Raw genomic sequence first — 16119 nt, 5'->3', positions numbered from 1 at the left:
GACAAAAACACCCATTAATGTAAATTAAAGAAAAAATTATTTTAATAATAATTTAGTTATTAAATTGTGTTTTTAAAAAATAAAAATATAAAAAAACTTATGAACGCAAGTTTTTTAAAATTTTACTCTTAAAAACAAGTTAATCTTGTTATCAAAACGATAAAAGACTGATTATGCCTAATTAATATGATAATAATAAATATTTGCTTATAGAAAAAACTGTATTGCTTTCAATAGCAATTTGTTTGATTTTATTTAAAAGTGTCAAAAATAATCCTCACATTATTCAAATCCAGTACAATGAACCTAGCTACAATGATTCATTTAGTTTTTTTTTTTTTTTGCTGCTGCTGCTGCAAGGGGGGAGGTGTGGAGAGGTGAAAGGGGACCAAATGGTTAGGCATCAAATTAGATGGGCGGACTTGCAATGTACCGTGTTCGGCAACCTTTTGACCTTACAGACTCGAGGAGGACATAATTCCTGATTACGCCAGGTGCTCGCATGGGGGGGGGGGGGGGGGGGGGTGGGTTTATCGCGGAGGTATGAGTTACTTTTAAATTTAATACTACTTTTTTTGCCCCCGCAAGAGAATAGAGAGGAGACTATTCATTAAGAAACAGGTCTGACGTGGAGCAATCACGTGATTACACGCTGAGCTTGTATCCCTCAATAAAGTGTCAAGATATTTTTATTCATTAAAAAAAAAAAAACGTTGAAGATATTTTTGTCTAATTTTCGGAAGATGTCTATGAATCTGATTTCTCCTTTCTTCGCTTTGTTTTCAAAAACATTTAAAAGGTGAAATTAATAAGATGAAAGTAGTTGTATTCTCCTGCATTGCGGGAGCAATATGATCTTGATATTTTATTTATTTATTTATAATCAATTATTTAATGATTTGATTATATTATCAGTCTTTGTTTTTATGTTACCATCGTTATTGAAGTTATATTTATGTCTTCTTTCTGTTGTGATTATAAATAAATAATCACAAATATTGAAGTTATCAATATTTGTATAATAATTTCATCGTTAACTTCAGGGTTTATGAGATTAGTCAAGGTGTGCACAAGCTGGTCCGGACACCCACATAAAAAAAATTATATATATATATATATATTTGTATAATTTCTGTAACTTTTTTTTTCCCAATATCAATGTTTAATTTTTTATTGATTAAAAATAAATTTACTTTATCCCAAAACTAAAACTAAAAGGCAATAAAAATTTTAAAAAATAAAAATACATCAAATTTAAATTTGACACTACTCTTAATTTTTATAATAAATAAATACTAATGTATAACTTGATTTTGTAATTTTATATATTAAGATTTCAAACAATGTATAATTCAACTTTTATATCATTATTTTTTTAAAACATTAACAAGGTTATGTAATTTAATTTTAAACCTGAATTAAATAAAAAAATCAAGTTAAAAAATTTAAAATTAAAATCTACTTTAATAACAACACCGAAAAAAAATCAAATTTATTTAATTTTCCAAAATTTTTTAAAGTTACAGCTCACGAAATAAACCAGTAACCACTATTTTTAATCATATATTTTTCAAGTTCAAATCCTTATAAAAACTCATAGAAGTCTAAATGATATAATTAAGAAGGGGAAAATTAAAATTAATATTTGGCTAACTGATCTAAAGATACCTTGAATTTCGTGTCAATCTAAAACTTAATTCCTCAACCTTGTTTTTTTTTGGCTCGAGCACCTCAAACTATTCCTGCTATAAAAAACAGAGCTCTTCACCTCTCGATTAATTTTGATCGCTAGTGAGGTCACATGACGGTGTATAAAAGTAACACGTGTCCCACGACTTTCCCTTTTTCTCTCTCCAAGCCAAATAAAAAAAATTAACAAAATTTTGAAATACGAATTTTCTTATATTTAACTTCTTTCTCTTCTCTCTCGCTACCTCCCAGCACCAATATTCAAACTCCTGCTAGCAAAGCATCACTCAATGCCTTCTCCTCAGTTTCTCTTACATGCACTGAAGAAACTGGTCTCCAGTCTGCTGGCAGATACAGCGATTGAATTTCAAGAATCGGTACTGTCGAGAGTAAAATAAACACATCTTAATAGAGAAAGTCCGTGGATTTAGATTTAAATTACAATACTCTTAATACGTATATTTAATAATATTTCTAAAAACTTAAAAATAATCACATAATTAATACCTTACTTGCATGCATCTAAAAGAAGTATTTTTTTTTTAAAAATCTATTTTTATATTTTCAAACTTCAAGATCAATTCTAACAATTAAGTAGATGGTAATTATGGCAAGATTTGTTAGTTAGGTTTGTCTGGAGAAAGTTCTTCTAGTTTCAGGTTAGCTAGAGGGGAGATATTGAATTTTTAAGCTGGAGTGTTTATTTACGAGGTTTTTATCTACTTATTTTTGTTAAATCCAGATTATTTTTTATTTTAAAAAATATTAAATTAAAATATTTTAAAATATTTTTAGCCGAGTTTAATGTAAAATTAATATAAAAAAGTTTCAGGGTTATAACAAGAGAGAAATGAGCAAGAAAAATAAAGGTACGTGTCAGGAAGCTTCTGTTTATAGGTGCTGGAGGCCCTTGCTAAAACCCTTTTTCTTCTTATTATTATTATTATTAGTAAGAATTCTTATCATGGTTTTCTAACGAGGATTATTTTATTTCAACCTTGGCCTTTTATAAATAGTGAACTGGACCCACTAAATTTGAAGGTACCGAATAAAATCGTTATTTTTCGGAGTAAGAAATGTCCACATGATACTTGGGTCCATGAGCTAGGCAAGGGTTGCCTAATATATACTCAATGCAACCTTGGACTCGTTTCTTCGCATGATGACTGTTTGATAATCAAGCAAAAGTGAGGACCGTCTTTCATTGAAGGTTTTTTGTATTTTAAAAATATTTTTAGTTTTTTTAATTTATTAAATCATTTTAATTTTAATGTATTAATATAATTTTATATTATTTTTAAAAATATGTATTAATATATTTCTATATAAAAAAACCATTATTATATATATAAAAAAAGACTTCGGAACGTGTTCATATTTGTGTCGTCATGTCCCGGAAAGTTGACAATACGAAAAGGCATGGCATAAGCCTTCCTTCCATTTTCGTATCTAATTATTGTACTTTTTATTTCTTTCTTGAATAAACTTACGAAATTGTCTTCAATATTCCTCTTCGTCCCATCTATGGACAAACGTTCAAAGATGGCTGAGGTCAGTTCCTGCGCCGGGTAAACTTGATGTAATCCAATTTCTTTTCTCATGTTTTTCGAGGAAGGGGACAGGCAATTTATTCGATCAACATCGCCATCAAAGACTGCCTACTAGGGCTAGGGGACAACGAGTCCCAACCCAACAACAGAATTTGATCCTTTTTTTTTTTCAATTTTTCGTGTATTGATTAGTTGTCGAGGCTCGTTCCACGGGTGTAGGAGTACTTACCAGCTCTCGAGCAAATATTTAATTCACTCGGTCAATTTGTGTGCGCAACAGCCCTTTTTCTGTCCTCCTTCTCCCCTTTCATGCCAAGGATGCCTCTCGGATTGAAAATTGGTTAAGATAAGGGGAAGGCGCGCCAACACCTTCCTCACCTGGTTGGTGAATGGTCAGTTTTCTTTCTCTCCTCGATTTTTTTATTCAACATGTATCATTCGAAGCCAGATTACACGTAAACTATATTATCATGAGCTGTTTTCGTGGCGATTTTCACATAAAAAATACAAATTTAATATTTAAATTTAAGAATTTATAATTTGAATCGATTTTTTATTGTTAATATTCATGAGAATTTATTCTAGATATAACATCCTAACATGGGATGTGTCTTTTAAAATCGACTAGAAAGAAAACTTGGTTTTTTTTAATACATAAATTGGCTAGAAAACATCCCTTATCATTTAAAATATTTTCACAATCCATCTTTTATATTTTTGAAAAGAAAAGAAAAAATAACTAAGTTTTCTAATTTTTAAAAATATAAAAAAAAATCCGGATTCCTTATTTTTTTTTAATATTTAATTCGAGAATTGCCTAAAATAAAACCAAGACTTGCACCTACCCATTAACCCATGGACTACACCCACCCAGATCCATAAAATGGTCCACTCCACGAAGCTTGGAGATTTATTGCCTCACCGCCATTCTAAAAAACACGTGGTTAAATTAATCCCCCTTTCATTTTTAAGGGTTTAGCCCTTCACTCGCGCACTCGAGCAATGAGCAACCAACGCTAAAATATGCTTGGGTGCATTTAATACTCTTCCCCTCTCAAAGACTCAAACTTGGGAACTCTCCTTAAGTACTGATTTACGAGAGCCAGCAATTGAAACAGCGAACTCATCACCATCCTAGAGAGAGTAACCCAATAAACTAGAGAGAGAGAAAGAGGAACACACGCACAGGTTTTTTTTTCGTTGGTATATTTCGTTCTATTGTATTTTTTTCATAGAAATTGCAGGTTTTTGGAGTACTGGGGTGTCTGATTTTAGAAACAAAAATAAATACACATAGGGAGTGTTCAAATTTATTAATATTAAATTAAGGTTTCCTTCTTGTTAGAGTCCTGAGATCTCTCTGGGGATACTTACTCTTTCTTCTGGTTTGTCTCTCTCTCTCTCTCTCTCTATCTCTATACATATATATAGACACACACACATGCCTATGCGTATATGCAAGAGAGTTATCTTTCTTTCTTGAATCTTGAGAGAACCAAGACAACTACTTTGGTTCAGTACTAGTACGTCACTGAGGCATCAAGAACTATAGTGGGTAGGCGTCGATTTTTTCTCTTTTTTGTTTTTTATTTTAGGGTGATGGGCTTTTGTTAATTAGGTGATTGTTTCTGTCTTTTAATTCTGTTTCCAAGCTTTTTGATGCGGGGTATTCTGTTTCCAAGGGTTTTTGATGCTGGGTATGTGTGTTTCTTAGTCATGTTGTTTCTGTGTGATCTTAATTACAACATTTATGCCAGTAAATTATTTCTTCCCTGGTATTTGTGCTTTATTTTACACATATTTACATATCCTCTCTGCTTTAGATTTCTTTCTTTATTCCAAAATTTGTTTTAAGAAAAAAGTGATTGTTAAGGATTCCGTTATAATTTAGGAGTGCCTTTTATCAGTTATCCGTACTGTTTTGGGCTATTAGGAGTATGTGTTTTGCGTTGATGATGGTTATTTCTCAAGAAACCAACTTTTTGGTTTTATGGGCTGGTTTTGTTCTCATAGCTTTTCTTTTTTATTTTCCGTTCAAAATTTTTATTTCTACAGAGGTCAACATGAGCTTTTCAAATGATCTGGATGATGAATATGAGAAGCTCTTTAGGAGATTGAATCCACCGAGGTGCGTATCATTCAGATTCTTTATCTTCTTTTCTGAATTTTCCCATTGGAAGTGACCTAAAATTATGAAGCGAATCAGATTTATATCCGTTTTGTTCACTTCTTTTTTCCCTTATTTTTTTGTGTGTGTTAGGGTTGTGATTGATAATGAAGCTTGCAAGAATGCTACTGTTATAAGGGTAAGGTTTTTGTCCTTTTTTGGGGTATGCGCGTGCTCGAGTCTCCCATTATTCTTGGTGTTCTACTGGGTACCAATCGTTCATTTTGTGATACAGGTTGACAGTGCTAACAAACATGGAAAACTTCTTGAAGTTGTTCAAGTCCTCACTGATCTAAACCTTATCATAACCAAAGCTTACGTATCCTCTGATGGTGGATGGTTCATGGATGGTAATACTTTTTTTTTTTCCCTTTTTTTTCGGTTTCCAATTTAGCTTTTCTTTTTGGAGCATAAGAGGTTGATTATTTTGAGGTTCTCTTTCTTCTTCTTCTTCTTTTTTCCACCAGTTTTTAATGTTACGGATCAAGATGGAAACAAGGTTACCGATGAAGCAATTCTAGATTATATTACAAAGGTGAGTTGTTATTTTTTGATTGATATTATTTTTTTTAACTTTTTGTTCTGCTTCTTTATTTTTGGTTGGTTGAGGTGCAAACAGATCTGATTATTTGGTTTTATCTCAAGTCGTTAGGGACAGAATCTTGCTTTACATCTTCCATGGGATCTTTTGGGGTTAAACAATCTATAGATCACACTGCAATTGAGTTAACAGGAAGTGACAGACCAGGGCTGCTATCTGAAGTGAGTGCTGTCCTCGCCCATTTAAAATGCAATGTATTGAATGCAGAGGTCTGGACACACAATATGCGGGCAGCAGCCGTGATGCAAGTAACTGATGATGAAACCGGGTCAGCAATTACTGACCCAGAGAAGCTATCGAGGGTCAAGGAACTTCTTTGTAATGTACTGAAGGGCAGTAACAAATATAGGGGAGCTAGGACTGTCGTGTCTCATGGGGTCACCCATACTGAGAGAAGGCTTCACCAAATGATGTTTGCTGATAGGGATTATGAACGAGCTAACAATGATGTATTGGATGAGAAGCAAAGACCTAATGTGAGTGTGGTGAATTGGTATGAGAAGGACTACTCAGTGATAACTATAAGAAGTAAAGATAGACCAAAGCTTCTCTTCGATACGGTTTGCACATTGACAGACATGGAGTATGTAGTTTTTCATGCTAATATAGATGCCGAGGGTCCAGAAGCTCATCAGGTATAAATCATTTGCATTTTAATTTCCTCCACAAATGTATTTAGGGATGACTGATCTTTGCGCTTGATTGTGTTGGCCCGTGGATTTATGGAATTTGTAGGAATATTATATCAAGCATGTTGATGGTTCCCCTGTAAAATCAGAGGCAGAGAGACAAAGAATTATACAATGTCTTGAAGCAGCTATTGAAAGAAGAGTATCTGAGGTAAGTGCACCATGGTACATTCAAATCTGAGACTGTTGTTAAGCTTTACTTGTATAATTTTCCTTGTTTCACCAAAATCATGCATCCAACTAAGAGGGTGTCGAGCTATTCGGTCTTTACTTGCATCGCTACGGAGGCGATGTAGAGTTTGATGAAGTGTACGAGATGATTTTATTCCTAGGATAATGACTTTGAATTGGCATATTAAACAATGACGGGCTGACCCTCACCAGTCAAAAGCTCTTGCTATTGTGTATTCCAAGGCTTTGTCAGATTATATTTAGTTTATATTTGTTTGTATGGTAGATATTGATGCTTTGATTCTGTTAGGAATTCATTCGCTTGCTTGTATGGAAATTGGAAAGTTTCTTGTTTGTTGTGTACTATAATGTGCAACTTGTTGAGAACAGCTGATAACATGATAACGAAGGCTTATTGGATGTCTTTTTTTTTAGCTGTTATTTTAAGAGTGTATTTCCCTATTTTAAATGATTGATTTGTTTCCTCCTAATTCAGGGCTTGAAGCTAGAGTTATGCACTAAGGACAGAATTGGGCTGCTATCTGATGTTACTCGTATCTTTCGTGAAAATAGCCTTACTGTCACCAGAGCAGAAGTTACAACAAGAGCAGGCAAAGCTGTTAATACATTTTATGTTAGTGATGCATCAGGGTATCCTGTTGATGCTAAAACCATAGATTCCATCCGGCAAGCAACTGGCCAGACCATACTGAAGGTGAAAGGCAGTCCTGAAGAGTTAAAACCGGTCTCTCAGGAATCACCCACAAGGTTTCTCTTTGGAGGTCTCTTCAAATCGAGATCTTTTGTCAACTTTGGATTGGTTAAGTCGTATTCTTGAATAAACTGTTAGTTCGCTCCCCATGTAAATTAAAACTGTCTGCTGGAAACACTCACTGTAGATAGATAACCAGTCCTTTTAGCATACTGTGTGACTTGAGTTCAGGAACAAAGGCATTTGTCGCAGAAGGTAGGGGGCTGGAGAGTGCCGAGGGGAGTAGTTGAGAATGCCTGTAAATACTCCTATTACCCCTTTCATTGAGCTTCATCTGTTACTGTAGATCCAATTTGATGTTGGAGCTAGGAAAGCATTTAATTACCCAAGGAAATCTAACTCGTGCAGATAATTTCTAGTCTGGTCTATGTTTCTGTCTTTGCTTCTGTTTTCCATTGGCTTTTGTTAACAACAATATTCTGTTAAGACTTTGGATTGTATAGTATTACACTATACTTTAAAGGTTCGCGCTATGCCATGCTGAGGCTTCAAAAAAAAAAATATCAAGAAATTATTTCACATTATTATTAAATTTAGATTCAATAGGTTAATCTTGCATTTCCCGGTCCAATATTTTTCTGGGAATTATCTTTATGATGTAGTTTACTTGAAAGTTTAAAAATAGGATGTAGTTGACTTGAAAGTTTAAAAATAGCCTGGATAATTAATAAAAGGTATGATTTAAATTTAAAAATTAAGATGGTGTTATATTGAATCAAATCAAGTTTTATACTTAAATTCACGATTCAAGTGGTGAATTCTATTAGTTTAATTTTTTTTTACTTATTATATCATAATAAAAATAAACTCTTAGAAAATTGAATATAAACCAAATATTGAGATTTTTATTTAAAATTATGATAATTTATAAATTTAAATTTAAAATTAAATAAATAATAAATAATAAAATTGAAATAAAAATAAAGAAAAGAAATAATTAAAAAAAAAACATCTCCTTTTCTATTTACTATTTAGATGAACGATGAAGGAGGTCCGTGCACCCCGAAATCGTTTAGAGTTGCAAGGTAATCCAAGACAAGCAACTATATTTGACTCTAACTCTGGGTTGTGGTCCACCATTTTGGAGCCTAGAATTCAAAATTGTGGTAATTAGACACGGCTGATAGGTGGCTCCTAGTGTAGTGGTCATAATGACTTCAATCCCCACCAAGATTTTGGATTAGAAATCTTTTAAGGTCGCTGTCTGTTTCAGACCAAGCAACTAGAAAAGATAATTAGTTCGGTTCGTGAAAGCAGAAAGCCCTATCTGGTCTAGTTTCAATCAAGAACCAATATTGCTGTTCCCACGTTGAATAATTCTTTTTTTGAACACCTTTTTGGCTTTGAATGTTGTTCTACCGACTACATGATGACTCTGGTTGATGGTTCACTTCCAAGACTTGATCTCTCCGCACCATCACGTTCAATTTCTTGTAGGACAAACAAGGCCTCTTCGAGCGAGACCTCGCATTTTAGTCCCCAATAGTCTTCTTCCCCCCCCAATTGGAATTCGTCACCTCCCCCATACCTACTACCACTTTATTGAATCTCTATATTATTTGCTCTGGCCCCATTGCAGCAAGAAATAGACCACTCAGGAATCCAGGGGATGCATCATTGCAGTTGCGTGGATGGGTTTTTTTTTTAATTTTAAAAAAGATTCTATGATTAAGGTAGTTTCTAGCTAGCTTCGACACCAAGAGCTGAAAAGAGAACATACTATCTTAATCATAAAATCGACCCTCGAGCTTCTTTTTTTAATTTTTTTACTGCCCTTTTCTCTTGTTTAGCCAATGTAATGTTGCTTTATCTTATTGAAGTGGTCCGTTAATATCATTGCAGTCCACGATTTAGGCCGAAAGAGTGCATGAATGCCGAAAATGTGCAAAGATAGAGTGTAAAGGAGATGAAGGTGGGAAAATGCGTTGTCTTTATGGGCCCAGGGGGGGGGGTCATCAAGGCCTTGCCGGGTGTGGCCACGTGGCTTCTCTTACTGAGTTTAGATGATGCCACGCCAGCATCACCTCGATATTTTTTTGTACTTTTTCTAGTAGTTAACTAGATACATCATCCGCGCGATAACGTGGATTAATTTTTTTTATATAAAAAAAACTAAGATTTAAAAATATTAGGTATTTTTGTAAAGTTATATCTAAAAGTCTTGAGTTTGACTACAACGCCTGATCTAAAAATAATATTTATAATATTAATAATAATATTAAACTTGCATGACCTAAGTTTAAGTGAGTTTGTCTGCAACACCAGACCTAATAGCCTTGGATGTGGGTCTGGCTGCAAGGTCGTGTCATAAAGGTGTGATAATTAAATAAATTAATGAAAAAGAAAAAAACAAGAAAAAAAACCAATATGAAGAAAAAAAACTAATGAAGAAAAAGAAAAAAAATCTGAATTAACTGGGTTAACCCGTCAAACCTGGAATTCGCGTCATGAAAGTTTGATAACTAAATAACTAAATAGAAAAAAAAATTGACGGGTTAACTGGGTTAAACCGTCAAACCAGGTTAACCCGTCAAGCCCGGGATACGTGTCATAAAAGTCCGATAATTAAATAGAAAGAAATTTAACATTAACAAACTAAATTAAATGAAAAAAATTAATTAAAAAGAAAAAAGTACAAAAAAAAATTATAGGCTAACCCGTTAAACTCGGGATCCGTGTCATGAAAATCTGATAACTAAATAAAAAAAATAACATTAACAAACTAAATTAAAAAAAAATATTAAAAGAAAAAACACAAAGAAAAAAACAAAACAAAATAAATAAAAACAGCAAAAGTATTACTTAATTGGCTCTTACTCTTGACATTAAAGACTGCAATTTGGAAAACTGAGTGCATTATTATGGCTAGAAAAGATATCATCGCAATTATAAAACAAACAAATTCAACCATCACTGTCCTTAGCAAGCGGTGACACGTATTTCAAACAACGAAAGACGTTGTTATAGGTGTCTCCCTTTGCGTACGTGGAACAATTTTCGTTTCTTATAGAGACCAAGTGCATCTCTCTGTCCAGGTTTAAATTATAAATTATTTATGTCGAAATTAAAAATTTATAAGACTTTTACTATATATATATATATATATATATATCGGAGATTTGATCAAGAAGAAAGCACCTCTCTCATACTTTTTCAATTTTATACATGCTATTTTTTATACCAATACTTGGGATACTCGTACGAAAACACAAGCACAGGCAGAATCAGGGATGCAAACATGGAATGAGCCCTCCCTACTGCCTATGATCATGATGGGAACCACAGCCAATGCCATTGAAACCTATGTGATGAGCTATAAAGTGCCCACTATAAAAGCAAGATATTGAAGGATCGAAGTGACACTGAGGCTAGTTCTACAAGATCAGCTTGGCTAGCTAGATTGGCATGCCAATCATGGCAAAATCATGACCATGAATCCACTAAAAAAAGACCATAAGCTCTGACTGAGTGGTTATCCTGTTGATTAATTTATGACTGATGACTATGACTCAGTTGTCGCACTTCGGAAATATAGCCTTTAGCTAGCTACTTGTCTTAATGGTAAAATGCAAGGGAAAAAAAATGCGCAGGGAAACTATATGATGCCATGTGCTTCTTCTAGCTGTCACCGGCAATCTCGAGCTTTTAAATGGGTGCTAGGATCTCTCCCCCACATGAAAGATTATAAGGAAAAATGCAAAGATTCTTGCATCAACAGCAACAGAGGCAACCTCGTCATCTCACATGAATGGCTTCCTAAGAGCTTACCATAATAAATATTATATTGTGGATAGACTATAGAGTGATTTTATATGGTAACTCGAGGGCATGATGCAAACAAGATTTGCCAATTTGCCTATCTCTGACAGGCCAATTATGTGTTTCTTACATGCATGGTTTGCTGATAAGTCCCCATCATCAGCTAGCTATTGCAGGACACATGGTAATTGGTATACAGTTAGTTTTCCTCTTCATCTCAATTGCTTAAAATGGTTAAATCAATCGAATGTCACCGAATTATAAAACTTCAAGGGGGAGAGGGGTAATCAAGAGATAAGAAGTGAGGCACTGACGGAAAACGGGGGATTCTGGTGATGACTTTCCCGGATTCCAAACCTGCGTTCACAAAGAAGAGATGGAATACAGAGGGGCATTAAGCCGGTTACAAAGGAGAGCTCCTTGTCCACTGCAGATTAAGCCTCATAATAATGCTTTTCTTGCATCTTCAGCGTCAACACCGACTTCTTCATTTAATCCATTCTGTCATAGTTTCATATAACAAAATCTGCAGAAACTCAACATTACTTTATATTTAATTTTATTAGTTAAATTGGAGGTGGTGACTGGTGAGTTTTAAAATCATGATTATTAGGTAAAATCACAAGAATGATTTTATACTATTTTCTAACACAGTAAAATAAACCCTATTTCTCTTCTTTCTCCACTCGTTTTGCCTATACATTCAACGAGGAAAACCTGCAAAACCTCATTGAATTCTTATAACACCTCTCTCTCTACACACACACATATCTCTGGTCCATGTGATTAATTTCCTTAATGGACAGATTATTTGGTGTACATACTCAATGCTCTTCTTGAAGGACAGATAATTAGGGAGTTACGTATTCCTTTTGCTCTTTTCCTAACATAACTGCATAGCTAGCTAGTCACAATAAAACGAGCAATGGGATTTTCAGCAGGTCATATTCAATAAGCAATTATGCAGGGCATCAAATCAGGTTATACGTACAATTAATGCAGTATTTTGTTTTCCATACTTTCAGTGGAAACTACAGGCCACTCCAATATTGTCCAAAAATCATTCTAAAGTTCAATCTAGCTTTCTTTTGGATATCAAGACCATGGCCACCATGCACCACCTGTCTTTCTTTCTCTCCTCGTTGTTTTTTTTTTCCAGGTACATGAACACGAGTTGAGGAAAACACATGCAATACGTCATAATATTCGATTACTTTTTTTTATGGATCAAGGGTTTTATTCATTAAGAAAGCAACACAAGGAAGGCTTATGGCCTCCTACAGAGCCAGGTAAAGACCAAGAGATTAAACAAAGTTAAAAAGAAATAATTAACACAAAGATTCAACACATTTATATCTGCTCGATGTGGGAGAAATGCTTCCCAGTGGTTTCTCTCTATTTGTTTCTTAAGAAGATATGAACATACAAGTGAAAAATCACACATGCAAATATGGGTCACGAGCAATTTACTACCTCGCTTCCCAGAAATTCTCACATTGACAAATGACAAGCTAAGATAGTATTTCCCAGGCACACCCATTATTTTAAGCAACTCAGTTTGTTTTGTACTTTTGCTTGGCCAATATTTACTGCCTAGCTTCCCGGAAATTCTCACATTGACAAATGACAAGCTAAGATCTGGAGCATCTTGTTGCCATTTGATTCGTGTTTTTCTAGGAAGCTGAGGTGCGGGAATATTCGAGATGAGCCTCAATTTTAGTTAGTTACTCATTCTCATTTAGATCCTAAAACAAAGCAATAAAATTTATTAATTTCATCCCAAATGTTTGAGACAATTATTAATCAGGTTTTTTTTTCCTTAAAAAATAATATAAATCATATTTTAAGATCTTATCTAACAGTTTAAACTATTAAGTTGAAATGGTTCTTTAACATTATATCAGAGCCTTGACGACCAAGCAGTCATGAGTTCGAATCCCACCGTCCCTATTTATTTAATAAAAATTAAGCACAATTTAGTATAGGTTGAGATGGTTCTTTGACATTAATAATGTCCATTGATTTTTTTTATCAACTCTAATTAAATTAAAAAATAACTTTTTTATTTCATAAAATGTGCATATTAGACCGAAATTATGAGATAATTACACTATTAATACACCAACTTTACACTTTTCTCAATTAAGTACATGAGCTTTATTTTTCTTGGTTAACTTTTTCCAAACATTTCAACAGGTAATTCCATCCACCTTCCGTCAATTTTGCCATTAAATAATGACGCGCCATTTGTTTTTATTAAATCACTATTGATATTCTAACTTTCATTTTATGTCAATCAAGCACATGAATTTTAATCCCTTTTATTTTGATACACCTATATTTTTTATTGTTCTAATAAAGTAATTTAGTAATTTTTTTTTTAATAAAAACATTCTCTAAAATAATATTATTTTTAATAAATTAAAATATTTAAAATTAGATTAAATGTTTATAAGAAATTAAAACAAATCCTATTTAAATGTAAGCTCTTTTCATCAATGATAAGTCATCTATATAAAGACCAAAAGATATTTTGTAATTAATTAAAACTAACAAATACATTACTGATACAACTAAAATGTTTATTATTTTAAGCAAATAAAGGAATATCATATGATTGCAACATAAATAGAAAGTTGGTTAATTTTTTTTAAAAAATTACTTGATTAAAATAATATGAAACTTTGGTATATCAGAAAAAAAAAAGTTCACGTACTTGATTGCCATAAAATGAAAGTTGGAATATCAATACCAATTTGAAGGCAAATAACATGCCATCAAATAAAAGAAAGTTCAAGAAGATGGATGGAGGTACTTGATTGAAGTTTTTTTAAAAATAATGCTCTCAAACGAAAAATTAAAGTTCACATGCTCGATTGCCGAAAAGGTGTAAATCTGATATACTAATAGTACAATTACCTCAAAAAAAATATTGACACAACAAACTCAATAGAAAAATTAATATGGGAAATATTTGGAAGCTGATCTACATAATTTAATGGTTTGGTATGTAATTGAGAACAATTATATAGATTAGGGACTATATTGAGGTTTTCTCAATATTCAAGGTTTACTTTAGCTCAGCCTCGTTACCCACCCACCATGGTATTTTCACTGAAATTCTGTAAGATATTTAGAGACCGAAAAGGTGTAAATCTGGAATTCATTTTCCTTACTTTCTCATGTTTGACAACATTACAGAAAAGTAGTCAATGGAAACTTAATTCCAGTCAACAAAAAAACACCGTTTTATCAAAGGAAAATGTTTTCCTCCTGATAAAGAAAGGAAAACACTTTTTTTTTTTTCAATACACCTATTTTCACAAATCACGATCTCTCTCTGCTCGTTCTCTCCCTGCTCGTTCGTGCTCTCTGTTTTTCTTTGTGTTCGTCTGTTCGGAGGGGAAGGGGGGAAGGTGGTGCAACCGGAGACGAGGCTAAGGGGAAGGGGGGAAGGTGGTGCAACCGGAGACGAGGCTAACACTCGTGCGTTGGCTGGCCAATGCTGCTCTCTATTTCTGTCTCGTTTGCTTCTCCAGTCGTCCCCTGGTTTTCTCTGTGTTCTCCCTTGGCTTCTGTCTCTGGTTTTCTTATGATTTTTCTCCAGTTCCCGTCGCTGTGTTTTTTCTCTGTTCTTCCCCCCTTTGCCTCTGTTCTGCTCTGCTTTTTATAGAGCCAGAGAGCTTGCCCCTCTAACCAGTCCCTGTTACAGTCCTACATTTACAGGACTGTTAATCAATCCACGAGCGGGATTGTGGGCAAAAGAAGTGGTCCATGATCGGATCGAATTGCTGCCGTTTTCCCTGTTGAATAGGCTTTCTCGGCGCGAAATGGAAGGGATAATGAACAGCTCTTCAAAACGGCGCCATTTGTGTCCTTGGGAATGACTTTTTTTCACTTTGGTCCCTGAACTTCTGACATTTATCAATTAGGTCCCTGATTCCATTAATTAAATAATTCCAAGTCCAATTAAGTCCCCAAACTTCTAAATTAAAAATTAATTCATTAATAAATTATTTTTCAGTTCATTTTCCATAACATAACCAAACACTGGAAAGTGTTTTCCAGTTTATTTTCCATAACACTACCAAATATCGGAAAATACTTTCCCGGAATTCACTTTCCAGGAATTCACTTTCCCTGGAATTCACTTTCCAAAAGGAAACAACTTTCCTGCAAACAAACGGAGCCCTCGTTCCATAATATTTTAATTTTTTTTGTTTAAATTTAATTTTTTATGTTTTTAGATTATTTTGATGTGTTAATATTAAAAATAATTTTTAAAAATAAAAAAAAATTATTTTAATATTATTCTAGATAAAAAACACTTTGAAAAATAATTATTACTATATTTCCAAACAAATTATTAAGCTGTATCTAGATACTAATAATTTTTTTTTAAAAAAAAACTAAATACCAACAGCTTATTAAAAATAAAAAAATATTTCAGAAGAGCACAATTGTAAACTTAATTTGTGATTTAGTTTGGGACTTTAGATTTGAGTTTGAATATTTATTTTTTAAAGAGATAATAAATTTATTTGCTATTCTATGTTTTTTAGTCAGAGTTTGGTGTGATTTTCGATTTATGGTTAATATGTATCGGTAATTGCAAATACAGGGACTTTGGAGGAGCCGTTAACAATTTCTGATTGTGTTGTGGATAAATAAAAACCCCGTGTTCTGTTATCGCTGTTTACCGTGGAAATCCATGTCCCGTC

The 16119-nt window shown here is 33.4% G+C and overlaps 1 protein-coding gene across 5 annotated transcripts; it reads left to right on the top strand.

Moving 5' to 3' along the window:
• The first annotated feature begins 4235 nt into the window (after positions 1 to 4235).
• Positions 4236 to 8001, top strand: LOC7485919 (ACT domain-containing protein ACR4). Of its 5 annotated transcripts, none has more exons than XM_024607711.2 (8): positions 4236 to 4427; positions 5295 to 5367; positions 5500 to 5545; positions 5642 to 5756; positions 5874 to 5941; positions 6052 to 6642; positions 6743 to 6847; positions 7364 to 8001. In XM_024607711.2, the coding sequence occupies exons 2-8, from the start codon at positions 5303 to 5305 to the stop codon at positions 7703 to 7705; spliced, it is 1332 nt and encodes a 443-aa protein (XP_024463479.1). In that variant the 5' UTR covers positions 4236 to 4427; positions 5295 to 5302; the 3' UTR covers positions 7706 to 8001. The 5 variants fall into 5 exon arrangements, with proteins under 5 accessions (XP_024463479.1, XP_024463478.1, XP_002312346.1 ...); XM_024607710.2 differs by having other exon boundaries at positions 4236 to 4442; XM_002312310.4 differs by having other exon boundaries at positions 4236 to 4624.
• The last annotated feature ends 8118 nt before the right edge of the window (positions 8002 to 16119 follow it).

The sequence above is a fragment of the Populus trichocarpa genome, chromosome 8 (assembly GCF_000002775.5).
Source record: "Populus trichocarpa isolate Nisqually-1 chromosome 8, P.trichocarpa_v4.1, whole genome shotgun sequence".
Classification (NCBI taxonomy): Eukaryota; Viridiplantae; Streptophyta; class Magnoliopsida; order Malpighiales; family Salicaceae; genus Populus; species Populus trichocarpa.
The sequence above is the reverse complement of the archived record's forward strand: the minus strand, read 5'-3'. Positions and strand labels throughout refer to the sequence as shown.

Excerpts from the sequence above, each read along its gene's own strand:
- LOC7485919 (XM_024607708.2), top strand. Across the intron at positions 5,368-5,499 it reads AGGAGATTGAATCCACCGAG|GGTTGTGATTGATAATGAAG; the intron begins GTGCGTATCATT and ends TGTGTGTGTTAG. Across the intron at positions 5,757-5,873 it reads TGGTGGATGGTTCATGGATG|TTTTTAATGTTACGGATCAA; the intron begins GTAATACTTTTT and ends TTTTTCCACCAG.